Source organism: Colias eurytheme, chromosome 10, assembly GCF_061535395.1.
Source record: "Colias eurytheme isolate Ceu_HAF_F1 chromosome 10, ilColEury1 Martin Lab GWU primary, whole genome shotgun sequence".
Classification (NCBI taxonomy): domain Eukaryota; kingdom Metazoa; phylum Arthropoda; class Insecta; order Lepidoptera; family Pieridae; genus Colias; species Colias eurytheme.
This window is the reverse complement of record NC_142989.1, coordinates 8,394,713-8,408,128: the sequence shown is the minus strand read 5'-3', so window position 1 is coordinate 8,408,128 and position 13,416 is coordinate 8,394,713. Positions and strand designations below refer to the sequence as shown.

The 13,416-nt window shown below is 35.1% G+C and overlaps 2 protein-coding genes across 4 annotated transcripts in view; one reads left to right on the top strand and one right to left on the bottom strand.

The window, feature by feature from the left end:
- Positions 1–13,416, top strand: part of tmod (tropomodulin) — a 59,803-nt gene that overhangs the window by 44,350 nt on the left and 2,037 nt on the right. For 2 of the 3 annotated variants that reach the window (XR_016457147.1, XR_016457146.1), the window contains exons 4-10: positions 819–942; positions 2,084–2,199; positions 3,014–3,118; positions 4,220–4,471; positions 10,391–10,538; positions 12,186–12,268; positions 13,173–13,227. Coding sequence is in view for 1 of the 3 variants with exons in the window: in XM_090106263.1 (XP_089962389.1) it covers positions 819–942; positions 2,084–2,199; positions 3,014–3,118; positions 4,220–4,471; positions 10,391–10,538; positions 11,749–12,011 (1,008 nt within the window). In the remaining 2 variants the exon portion in view is untranslated. Of the gene's footprint in view, positions 1–818; positions 943–2,083; positions 2,200–3,013; positions 3,119–4,219; positions 4,472–10,390; positions 10,539–11,748; positions 12,153–12,185; positions 12,269–13,172; positions 13,228–13,416 lie in introns of those variants that run through there. The other variant, XM_090106263.1, reaches the window with a different exon arrangement.
- Positions 8,166–10,384, bottom strand: LOC149905329 (uncharacterized). The gene has a single exon (XM_090106265.1). The coding sequence runs from the start codon at positions 9,724–9,726 to the stop codon at positions 8,968–8,970; it is 759 nt and encodes a 252-aa protein (XP_089962391.1). The 5' UTR covers positions 9,727–10,384; the 3' UTR covers positions 8,166–8,967.

The window sequence follows — 13,416 nt, the reverse complement described above, 5'->3', positions numbered from 1 at the left end:
GGGGGGTTCAAATCCTGGCTCATAGTCGAATGTTTTCTATTCTTTAGAAATTTATATGGTAAACATATTATTATGTTATACTTTTTTTAAATTGCATAACTATTTTCAATATTTAATGACTTGATGCTCATTAGTGTTTTCTAACATGAATCTGTTGATTATTATATAATGTAGTTTATATTATTCTAAGTAAGAATATATAAGAGCTGAATTTAGTGAGTCAGTTTCTTTCACAAATGATGTAATGATAAAATTATGAATAAAGTCTATCAAAATTGTGTCCAAAATCACGATATTTTTGAATTGACCAAATCATAGTATTTTCTTGTCTGATTTTACGCAATTATAATCAAACACAAGAAATTATCAGTTTCTTTTTTTGTAAATTTAGAAATTTCCACTTATCTGTTTACATTATATAATTGCTAGATTAAATATTTGTATAATCTAGCAATTATATAATTTAGCATCTAGATTTTCATTTAAATAAATCTAATATTTATAAGCCAGAAGAATGTATCATCAGTTTTGTTCATTATGTTATGAGTATGCTTAAAAATACCCACAGGAAAACAACATTGATAAGATATTTCCTAACAGTACTCCTAATTATTTTGTTGTTATTTATTCAATTAGTAAGAAGAAGTGTTTATTTTTGAATTAGGTGTTTTATTGTCTTTTGTTAATATAGTTAGAGATTGAACTGAATTAATTATGTAACTATTAAATTTATTAGAAATTTAGTTATTTAATTTTTAAATTCGACAAGACAAGCTAGTGACGTATATTTTCTTAACATTATCCCCTTATGTTTTCAGTGGATCCCACCACCGCCTCCAGAAAAAATTCGCGATGCCGATGAACAAATAACAATTGATCTCGGTGACGAATATGAACAAGCACTCAGTAGCGCCTCGCAGGAGGAAATTATCGACCTTGCCGGTGAGTCATTTTGATAATAACACCCAATGCCATACCTATGATACTACTCTAATTGCAGTCGGAGCGTTATCATTCTTGTTATTACTGTTCACTACACTTTTATTTCTAAGCAGGAAATTGAGTTAATTTCAATCATAGAAAATAAATGTTATACTTTTATGCATTATGAATATGATGATATTCAAGTGATATGAATATTATGTATATTTTAGGTTTAGAGATAAATAAATAATAATTCCAATGAATTACAATTCAATTATTTTTAAATTGTAAAGAGAAAATATAATGTCTCAAATGTTATTGCATAATAGTCTTAAAAGTTGTGAATTCATGCAGTTTCTATATAATAAATTGGAAGCTATTGTGTGCTCCATTTTATATCTTTTTTATTTACATTAGCTGGAGGTATTGGCAACACTTGGCACATCTCCAGGATGTTATTGATGACTTTAATGTGAATTTTCTAAATTGTTAAACATTTTACAAAACTGGGATGTTGAACTTTTGAATTATACCTATAAGTATTGTGATTTGTGATAGCGTGGGAAGATATTATGGTTGTAAACTATTGAGCTAATGTTTTGGAGTTTGAAATTAATCTAATTTTATAATGGAAAATGGAAGGAAAAAAAGGGTTAATTGTGGAAGGAATTTAATGGAGATTTTGAATAAGTATATACATTAGAAATAAAGAATAAAAAAAAGGTACTTATGCGTGTACAAGAGTACACACGTAAGAAGTGAAACTTCTTTATGACCTTAAAAATGTCACGAGTATGGCGTAACGCAAAAATGTCACGCGTACGGCGTAACGCAAAAATGTCACGCGTACGGCGTAACTCTATGGGCGTAACGCAAAATTGTTACACTAAATTTTTGTCCAACCCCGATGAAGAAGTTTCACTTCAAAAATTTATGGTATTAGGATATTTCTGATCAACACCTACTAGCCTTGTATTTTCCAGTTACTGTACATATCCTCATACTGCCTACCCATTCAAGGAAAAATTGTCTTTTCTGAAGCTACTTTCTAACAACTTTTATTTCTGTTTATGTACTAGTCAATTATTGATATTCTTATGTATTGATAATGTATCTAAAAGAAACGCCCATTCAATAATATATCAAACTTTGATTACAGCTATTCTCGGTTTCCACTCTATGATGAATCAAGACCAGTATCACGCATCATTATTGAATAAAGGACAACCAGTTGGCCTTGGGTGGGACGGTATCACTAAAGCTACTAAACCTAAGGTTTGGAATATTTTTATTAAACTTTTACCACAGAATACATAATAGTAGCTAAACGCTACAGAACGGACACTCTCCGCCTCCCGCCAAAATTAAACTTACCTCACCCCCGCGCGATCAGACATAAAATGGGCCATATTTTTCTGCAAGGACGATACGCAACGAAGATTGACAACATTAATCAAATTGACTTAAAGTAATTTTATTATTTTGGATTTGTGATTATCGTTTTTCGTAGAAAATGGTTAGATATTGTGCTGTTTACGGATGTATTTCATCAGAAAAACGCGAATTTTTTTTTACGCTAGTCACAAATGTGCCAACCATAAAGCGTTAACACGCACATTTGCAGTCTCTACAGTGTGACTGTCAAAACGATCATTTTGTATGGAGTGTCCGGGGTGTGCTTTTACGATAAACACATTTTTTCTCATGGTAATTTGCGAGATAAGCATTGAAAATTATAACAATTGAAGTTTAATTGTGTATTACAAAAAACCAGAATACATTGGTATAAATACTTACTTGTGATTATACTTATTCAATGTTAGCAGTGAATTTACTAAAAACATTTTTTTACTTGAAATTGATAAACTTGGTGTATGATGTTCTTTAATAAATAAGCTACTCACGAAAGGAAATAATAATTATAATTAAGCCTTTCTGAATGTTAATTTTTTATACTGGTACAGTAGTTTTGACTTTTTGTGTGAAAACATTGCAAATATTCATACAAAAACAAGAATGTTGCCTCTTTAAATTGAAACTTTATTTTATCTTTAAATATCTCGTTAAATACATGTTTGTTATATTTCAGGTATACCCAATGGACCCGCCAAATGACGCTGACCCCGACGACACCATCAAAAGGGTGCAGGAGAATGACCAGAAATTCACAGATCTCAATTGGAATAATATTAAGGTAAATATCATTGACTAGCTCCTCCGCGCGGTTTCACCCCCGTGGCTCCACTCCTGTTGGTCGTAGCGTGATGATATATAGCCTACTAGCTTTCCACCCGCGGCATCGCCCGCGCAGTCAAAGAAAAACCCGCACAGTTCCCGTTCCCGTGGGATTTCCGGGATAAAACCTATCCTATGTCCTTTCTCGGGTATCAAAATATCTCCATACCAAATGTCATGCAAATTGGTTCAGTAGTTTAGGCGTGATTGAGTAACAGACAGACAGACAGAGTTACTTTCGCATTTATAATATGTATACTAATATTATAAATGCGAAAGTAACTCTGTCTGTCTGTTAATGGATAACCTTCCTCGATAAATGAGCTATCTAACACCAAAATAATTTTTCAAATCGGACCAGTAGTTCCCGAGATTAGCGCGTTCAAACAAACAAACTCTTGAGCTTTATAATACTAGTATAGATTTACATATTTTACATTTGAATAAGATTATATCGTTTTCGTTTATTTATTCTAAGTGGATAAAATATGCTAATTAAGTTGATATTAACCAACCAAGGTCAAGCTGTTAGTATTAATATTGAATTAACCTTGAATATACTTTTTCCTTTTTGTTATGGTTCTAATAAGAATTCATAATTGAATATTGAAAGGAATTTAAATTATCACAAGGCCACTTTATTCTTGTGAAACAAAAAATCGATCCATTAAACTCAGTTGATTTTAATTTTTGATTGAAGGATTGATTGTTATTTTTTATACTTATTCAAATAGATATATTATTTACACATGTAAAAAAATAAAAAAGTTTAATTTTGAAATTGTTTATTTAACTAAGGGCTGATTTTTCAATGCTTGAATAAAACTTATTCGTCGAATAATGTATAAAACTACCATTTTAAAAACGTATTCTAATTGCCCGTATTTGACAGTTTACGTGACATTTTAATATTATCGTGTAATACTTTATTGGACGGATAAGTTTAATCCAAGCATTTAAAAATCGGCCCTAAAAGTAGCCAGGTCGCATGGAAATAAAAAGCATCATAAACCTATCCGTGTGTAAGAATAATTTCACACCAATATCTCGAACATTCCAGAACATAAGCGACGAGAAATTCGAGAAGCTCTTCGAAGCGCTCAAGACGAACACCAACCTGGAAGTGCTGTCCCTTGTGAACGTCGGTCTCAACGACCGCACCGCCCAGTTGCTGGCCGACGCTCTTGAGATGAACTCGACTCTACGAGTGGTCAATGTGGAGACGAACTTCATCAGCCCGCCCGGTGTAGTGCAGCTAGTTAAGGCTCTGCTCACAACCAATACGGTGGAGGAGTTTAGGGCTTCCAACCAGGTAAATTAAGATTTTTGAAGTGAAAACTTCTTTAGCGGCGTTGAGCACTTTTTCTGTAATGGGTATAATCTGACATTTTTATAACCGTTATAGACGATTGTTTGGACTGGGAATTTTGTCTAGTTTTTTGGACTGGGAATTTTGTCTTCATAGTTGAATTGAGCATTGGTTGCTCTGATGGATTTTCAATGTTATCTATACTAATATTATAAAGAGGAAAGGTTTGTATGTTTGTATGTATGGTTTTCACGCATAAACTACTGGACCGATTTTGATGAAATTTGGCACAGATAATCTTTAGACCCTGAGAAAGAACATAGGCTACCTTTTATTGCGAAATAAGTACCACGGGTGAAGGCGGGGCGGACCGCTAGTTTACATTAAATTATTTCCACATTTAAGTATTAAGAATAATAAGAATAAGAATAAGAATGTTTATTTAGCACCACAAAATACAAACAGAAAAAATAACAAAAATAAACGGAGAAAAAAGAAAGAAAATACATTAAAAAAGGTAGGTACTAACAGCTGATCAGTGTGGTGCCAAAAAGAGTAACTACTCAGCATGTGCTACACGTTATGTTGTGAAGCGCTGATTTTCAGTAGTCCCTTGTTGGAGTGCCAGTCAAAAGATGTGAATCAATAATACTTAAATATAATATAATACAGAATACTATAATTTTTGTGTACTTATATATAATAATAATAATAATAATTAACTCTTTATTGTACACCAAATAAAACAATACAAAAAGAATAACAGCAAATAGGATTATCGTACAATAGGCGGTCTTATCACTAACAAGTGATTTCTACCAGACAACCTGTGATCAAGGAAATGCTGGAAGATTATAATTTTGGAGGTGTAAAACAATGCAAGAACGAAGAAGATGATAAAATAATTAATAATATAAAATATTTAACATATCAATAATATTTAATAAACATACATACATATCATAAACATACATACATATTTAATAAACATATATACATATATAATAAACATACATACATAAAAATATATTAAGTATGTGCATAGGCGTTAAAAATATAAATACAAATGACTTTACAGCGAAAGATAATAATTTTTAACCAGTCTATCAAAGGAAGATATTGTTTGGGCGTGTTTTATTGGATTAGGTAAAGCATTCCAAAGATTTATAGCACGTACTGTGAAAGAAGAATGATAGAAATCTGAATGATGAGATGGAATCAAAAGAGAGATATTATATGTAGATCTCAACACAAGGCTATTGGAACAAAGAAATTTAAATCTCTCCTTTAGATAGATTGGTGTTCTGACATCAAATAGAATGCAGTAAAGAAGATGAAGAATGCGTGCATTCCGACGAAGGCGTATAGGTAACCATTTCAGTTTGGTACGGAAGGAGGAAACATGATCATATTTACGCAAACCGAATATGAACCTTATGCAGAGGTTTTGAACACGTTCAAGAGCATCTAGTTGCTTTTCATTAAGGTCGGGATAGGCGCTGTCACAATAATCAAGGATAGGGTGAAGCAATGATTGTACTAGCTCAACTTTAGTGGGAATTGGTAGGACATTACGTAAACGTCTAAGTGAAGCCGAAGAGCTAAAAACTTTTTTTCGCAATTCCTGTAGCTGTTGAGACCAGGAAAGTGTTTGGTCCAGATATATGCCAAGGTTTTTAACAGTGGAACTGTATGGAATAACGATCCCATCAACAGTAATCTTAGGAATACCAACCCAGTCAATTTTGTTAATGAAGTGACGACTTCCTATTATAATGGTTTGAGTTTTAACTGGGTTGATATTCAAACCATGTGTTTTGCTCCATTCGATTATTGAAGATAGGTCTTTATTGGTTTCACGTATAGCATTAGGTAGGTTTTCAAAAGACGAGTGCGTGTAGATTTGTAGATCATCCGCGTATAAGTGATAGAGAGAGGAAATGTTGTTTGAAATAGAATTAATAAATAGGGAAAATAAAAGCGGAGACAGTACACCACCTTGAGGAACACCAGCAACGATATCACACCAGGAAGAATAAGAATCGTTGTTGTAGATACGTTGACGGCGTCCCCGTAGGTAACTATACATCCAATTACTTGCAGATTTTGATATGTTTAATGAGGATAATAAAGCTAACATTATGTCATGATCTATAGAATTAAATGCGTTGCTAAAGTCAATCAAAGTGAGCAGAGTAAGTTGCCTATTCTCCATTGCCATACGTATATCGTCAGTGATTTTAACTAAAGCAGTAGCCGTACTATGACCGGGACGGAAACCGGATTGGAAAGGATCAAACAGCTTGTTGGAATTTAAAAACATAGTTAACTGTTCATTAACAAGGCGTTCGAGGACTTTGGATAAGAAAGGAAGAATGGATATGGGACGGAAATCACCAAAAGTAGATGGGTTATTTTTTTTGGGAAGGGGGATAATATGAGCGTCTTTCCAAAGAGTTGGAAATTGAGAGGATGTTATGGAGAAATTAAGGATATGAGTTAGAATGGGAATGATGGTATCAAGGATAGGAATGATCATATTACGGCCAATGTTGTCACTGCCAACGGCTTTAGAAGAAATGGATAATATAGCTTTCTTAACCCTACACACAGTGAATTGACTGAAACAAAAAGGAGTAAATTTTGGAATGGGAGCTTTAGAAATAGTATTAATAGTACATTTCTTAACGTGCGGATCAATTACAGAAGATGAGCAAAAAAAATTATTAAGGGAGTCAACATTGAGTTGACATTGGTTGGAATTGAAGAGAGAGCAGATTTACCAATCCCAAGAGACTTTAGAAATTTCCAAACTTTACTTGGATCGCCACCCTCAATTGACTCGTGAATGTGTCGACGTTGCGCGTCTCTGCACATAGTGCTACAGCGATTACGAATCTTCTTATACCTTTCGCGTGTCGTCAGAGTATTATTGGCCTTTAATACGGCCTTTGCGCGATTCTTTTTATTAATTAAAGATTTTAACTCTGGCGTCAGCCAAGGTGCGGGTAGATGTTTTAGCTTAATAGGTCTAAGTGGCGCATGCTTGTCATACAGTTGCAGAAGGTAGGTGTTGAATAAATTAATTTTTGCATCTATATCGTCAGCCTTCATAATAAGCGACCAGTCCAGGCTCTTAGCATCATCAACAAGACGGTCCGTATCCATTCCACTAAAGCTGCGCTGAACAATTACTCTTGGTTTACGTTTAGGAGGGCGGATTTTGTACGAGACAAAGACAAGATCGTGATAAGAAAAACCTTCAGCTGCACATTGTCCAAATTTGGCAACATAATCAGGGGAGGATACAATAATTAAATCTAACAGGGAAGGGGAGCAGTTTGGAAAATGATGAGTAGCATTCAATGGAAGGATGTGCATGTTGCAAGAATCAACCACGGATAAAAGTTTCTTTGACCTGTAATCGTTTTTCAATAAGCAGGTATTTAGATCCCCCATAAGGATAACGTGATCAAAAGAAGGTATAAATTTGTCCAGCAGCTCATCAAAATAAGAAAAATAGTCAGTTGAGAGATTAGGGCTATATAGTGCACCCAATAGTAATTTTTGATGGCAAAGTGTTACTTCGAGAAAAATATATTCAAGTGTATCAATAGGTGTGGGTTGTGGTGAAGCAGATAGAATTGAATAATTTATGCCAGATTTTAAATAAATTGCTACACCACCACCACCTCGGCTAACGCGGTCGTTTCTTACAAGCTCAAATCCTGGAAGGGAATAAGCAGAAGAAGGAAGACTGGGTTTCAGCCAGGTTTCGGAAATGGCAATAGCATGAATGCTACTACAATCAAAGGAGGTAAGGAGATCGGAATAATGCGCCGGAATGCTTTGCGCATTTATATGAACTACGTTAAAATTCTTTACTACATCTGAAAAATGTGACGTCAGAGTTTCATTTAACGGAGTAGGATTTGTACTATAGAAACTACTATTACTAGACTGATCATCAGTATCTGTAAAGAAAATGTCTTCATTGATTAGTGCACTACTGTATAATGACATACTAAAATAAATATATAAAAATATTTAAAATAAAATAATAATAAAACTTAAATTGTATATTAATATTACCTATGTACTTAAAGTGTATGTAAACTACGTATTTAATTTTGATATATAATATTTTCAGCTATTTCCTGTACCAGCCAGTGTCATTTTTTACAAAATTAAATTATATTTTATTTTTACATTACATTACATCTATATTTTTGCATGGTAACACTGTAAGAAAACATTTAACCAATTGCTTAGTATCCAGGACGTCAAATATTTAAAAAGATTTATCTATTGATAAAATGTGAAATAAAATGTGGGTATTTGAAATATAAACAATCTTATCTCTGAATAACTAAACTAAGCTCAGATACGTTACAACGACGTTATAATCCAAAAGATACAATAAAATAAAGCAAAAAGTTAATTTAAGACTAGTTACTGCTTTAAAATTAAATATTGAAATTTAAAATTAAAACTTAAAATCAACGACCTTTGGGAGCTCTTTTCGACCTTGCGTTGGGAGCGGTCTTCTTGTCCTTTTCAGCACCACATGAAGATCCAGCAGCATCTGAAGGATTCCCGGGGTTTGGAGAAGATTTTATGGCATCAAGCTCAGCCATACAAGTGATACGGTGTCTACAGTTTGAAGGGTCTAAGACGAATATATAACCATCACGACTCCAACATTTTGTTATTCCGAAACGCTTACGAGCACTCATAAAAGTATCGTGACGGCTCTTAGTGAGGAACTCCGATAGAGTGTATCCAGAACTCTTCAAACATGTTTTGGAAAACCATACGCTATTTCTTACTCGAATATCACCAAACTTCACCAAGACAGGCCGTGGGTTGTTAGGTCTTGAACGGCCTAATCTGTGACAACGGGTAACGGCATCTTTATCAACATCAGCAATGTTCATATCATCGGAAATTATTTTCGTTACAACTGTAATAATATCCTCCTTATCATGTTCGGGTATACCGTGGATTAGCAACATTTTCCGTCGGCTTCGCATTTCCATCTGATCATGCATATTGGTAAGAAGGTTCACTTGATCTTGAAGAGACTGGAGCGCTGTACAGACGAACGAGCGAAAGGCTTCAAAATCAGTGGAAAGTCTCGACACAGGACTGGAAGTTGCAGGTGCTTGTGATGTTTTATGGAGTTCCTTTTGAAATTCCATCATACGCTTATTAAATTCAGTGTTCATGTCCAAAATTGATTGTTTAAGAGAATCCATGACGATAGTGAAGATGTATGTGAAAAGTGATATTAAACGAGGTAAGAAAAATTAATGTAAGAATAATAGATATTAATAGGAATTGTAAAACTGGGAGGTACAGTAATGATTTATAGCATATTCAGAGTCAAAAAGTAATTAAAATAATACTTTTCTTAAAATAAAATTAGCAGAGCGAAAAAATCGTTACTTGCTCACTTCACGCCTACCCCCGAAAAAAAAGTATATATTGTATAATATATAAATATAAGATCTACTAATAAATACAATACATAGGAATTAATAATAATAATAATTTAAATGCAATATTATAATAACACAATTATACATAAGATAAAAAAAATAAAAAATAAGAAATACCATATAGAATAGACAGGGAGTAAACAATAAATTACAACAATTACGGTACGACTGTAATAACAATGCGACTAAGGCTGGTTACGAAACTCGGTAAGTAGCTGTTTTTTGAGACCATATTTAAAACTTGATAAGGTCCTCGAGTTTCGTAATGGAGGAGGTAAATTATTCCAGTACTTAGTCGCATTATATTTAAAACTACCTTTAAAAATGGATGAATGGTGTTTCGGTACTGCCAGTTTGACGAGGGTTGCCCTAAGCCCTAATGTGTGTTATTTGAAATGATACATAAATCCCACACTTCCAGCGGTCGCAAGTGCTCGGCAACAAGATCGAGATGGAGATCACGAAGCTGGTGGAGGCGAACCCCACGCTGCTGCGGCTCGGGCTGCACCTCGAGTACAGCGACGCGCGCCACCGCGTCGCCAGTCACCTGCAGAGGAACATCGACAGAAGTCAGTGCACTTTTGTTTTTAATTTTTCGAATTTCGAATTCGTTTCCCGCCATGTTTTAGTGGATAGTTTTTTTTTTTGTTACCGGCCAGTGATATGTGGGCGCGTAGATTTATGGATAGTTTTTTTTTTGTTATTATTTTAACCGGCCAGTGACATGTTGGCGCGTGGATTTATTTTTATTTCACTGGATTCGTTTTTTTTTTAATTTATTTGCGGCCAGTGAAAAGAATTGAGTTCGTAGTATTTTTTTTTTTTCATTGATTTGTGTATGGCCAGTGAGAAATTTGGTCAATTAATAATGTTTTTTCCGCCACTAAGAAAAAAAAGAGCTAAAAATGTGGGTCAACAAAGCAAAAAATGACGCCCTCAGGCATAATTAGTTATCAAATTGTTTTTTTTATGGTGGGGACGAATGTCGAATATGTGCTTAATGTAATACATATAATGATTCTATATTATGTGATTTTTTTTTAAGAATTACAGAAGGTTTAGATTTAGATTCATTAGAATTCATATTCTATTATTTCTAAAAAAAGTTTTTAAGTATTCATACACTTGAAAACTTTTTAATCTAGTACAGATTAAATATCGTATATTTTTTATTTTTGTTAAATTTTTTACCACTCGTAATGTGTTCTTTTATTGCAAAAAATATTTTTTCATATACAGTTTTCGCCAATTTGACATATTATAAACTGATCTTACTGCTGACAAACAAGTTGAAGAACGACAACACTATTGTATGGTAACAGGCTCTAGTGGTTGATTAATGTTATTTTAATTTAGTTATATATTTCTATCGATTGACAGATTATCATTTATTTACATAAAAAAATTAAACTAAAACATTTCGGTTCATAACATTTCGCACTAAATACCTACTTCATTTATTAGTATCATTTCAACGTCGATACATTTAAAAACTATACAGATGGAGGAATCAAGTGGCCAGAGCATCGCCGACGCTCGCACACGTAACAATACATTATTTTTACTTTCAATCCCATAACGTAACCTTCGCCCGCACTAGCGACCGTAGCGCAATAGGCGACCATCCTCGCTGATTAGAGACCATCGAAAACACAACAATCGAATCACGCTCGCATCGATTCATACACGCAACCGATCATCGACGCATCGAAACGCGTCCGGAGCGCGCGGCCGAGCGATGTGTGAATCGATAATCGACGTCGATATCGATATTGTCAGATTGCCGAGTGCAAAAGCGCACTAACGTGTCGCTGCGGCTGCGCCTGCCGCGCGGCAGGCCGGCCGCCGTCGGCATCGACCCTAGCCTGTTCAACCTGACGCCGCCCAGCGCGGAGACGCCCACGCCCACCGAGACGGTAATACAGAGACGCGTCGAAGAGAGCGTGGAGGGCACCGTGCTGGTCCCGGCCGCGCCCGCACAGAACGGCGACGCCCACGAGCGCACGCAGTTGCCCGACTTTAACCCCAACCCGTACTCGTGAGTAGTCGCGAGTCGCCCCGTGTGTGCCGTCTGTGACGCCGGTCCATAATGCACTCGTGTTGCCGCCGGCCCGGTCGCACCGTTTGACTTGCGATTTCGCATTAACCCCCCGGTCCACCCGACCGACTCCTGTATTATATGTGTTGCATAGTGACAGTGTTTTATTCCATTGCAGTACGGAAAGACCTAACGCTCCGACTCCAGTTCAGGTTCTTTAACCTGCAAAAGGAGGCGCGTAGCCAATAGAACTCTGTTAAGGTCAGGCCCTGAAGGGACACGATGTTGGCACGCAGGCGTATAACATACTTCGCTTCGATTAAAGCTTTTTTACAGTGTCGATTGAGTTCACTCACAATAATTTACTGCAGTTTCACGAGCCGAGACCCGTTTCTGATCAGGTTTCCGTAAGACTGCATCGCTAAATATGTCCCTCACTCTCCTGTGACATATCTCTCTAATTATTCTAACAGTTTCATTATTTAATGCACTTTGAATAATTCAATTTGAATCTTATCTAAATTTCTTCTATGTTACACTTAACAAAATTGTTTTTAATATTTTAACCGTAAACAATTTGATTTTTAGCCGAGAGGGGAGCGTAGAACAGAATGATTAAAAGTAGAATCGGCGCCAAAATCGGTAAAAATCTATTTTCGTTTGGCGCGAGTGAGATTTTTCGGGAATAGCTATTTTTACAGCAGGCTTCAGCTAATCACACGCTTCGTACGATAGGCCTTCGAGTAGGGTCTCGGATAGACATACTATCTGTTACGCAAATAAAACCCAAACGTTGTTATGTGACTCTAATTCTACGCATGAGTGTTACCACTAACTGAATGACAGTGTGACTTTATCTTATTTACAGCATGGAGATATTGACAAATGTTTTTTTCTTTACGAGTATGTGATGCTTGATAAACATCATATATGTTTTTTCGTTATCTTTATTGCGCCATCGATGGTCACGTTATATTTTTAATTAAAAAAAATAATTAAATGAGAAAGACGAGCCTAGAGATCGTATCATTTATCAAGGTGAACGAATCTTTTCAAAGTGCGTCATATAATTTGGCGTATTTTTAAAGTGTGAACATTGATAGCGCAAGAAGTTTGTATGTATGTACATAAAAGCCCTTACGATGTGTGTGTGTATGTATTGCAGTACGCCAGCAGCGACGGAGCCAAACTAGCGCTTAGGGGACGCATCGTAACATGTGGTGAGTTTTCGAGAATTATCCGCTGAAATAAAAGTAAAATATACTATGGATAGTTTAATATCGCAATTATAATTTTAGTAATGGATCATTAGGTTTCAATAATGAAATCGTGTAAACATGGCGCAAAACTCTTGCAGAACGCTCTTACTTCTTTTTGACTTTACTTTCTGAATAATATTCTATTAATAT

Bases quoted from the DNA above. Each gene is read 5' to 3' on its own strand.
- LOC149905329 (XM_090106265.1), bottom strand. From the start codon at position 9,726: ATGGATTCTCTTAAACAATCAATTTTGGACATGAACACTGAATTTAAT.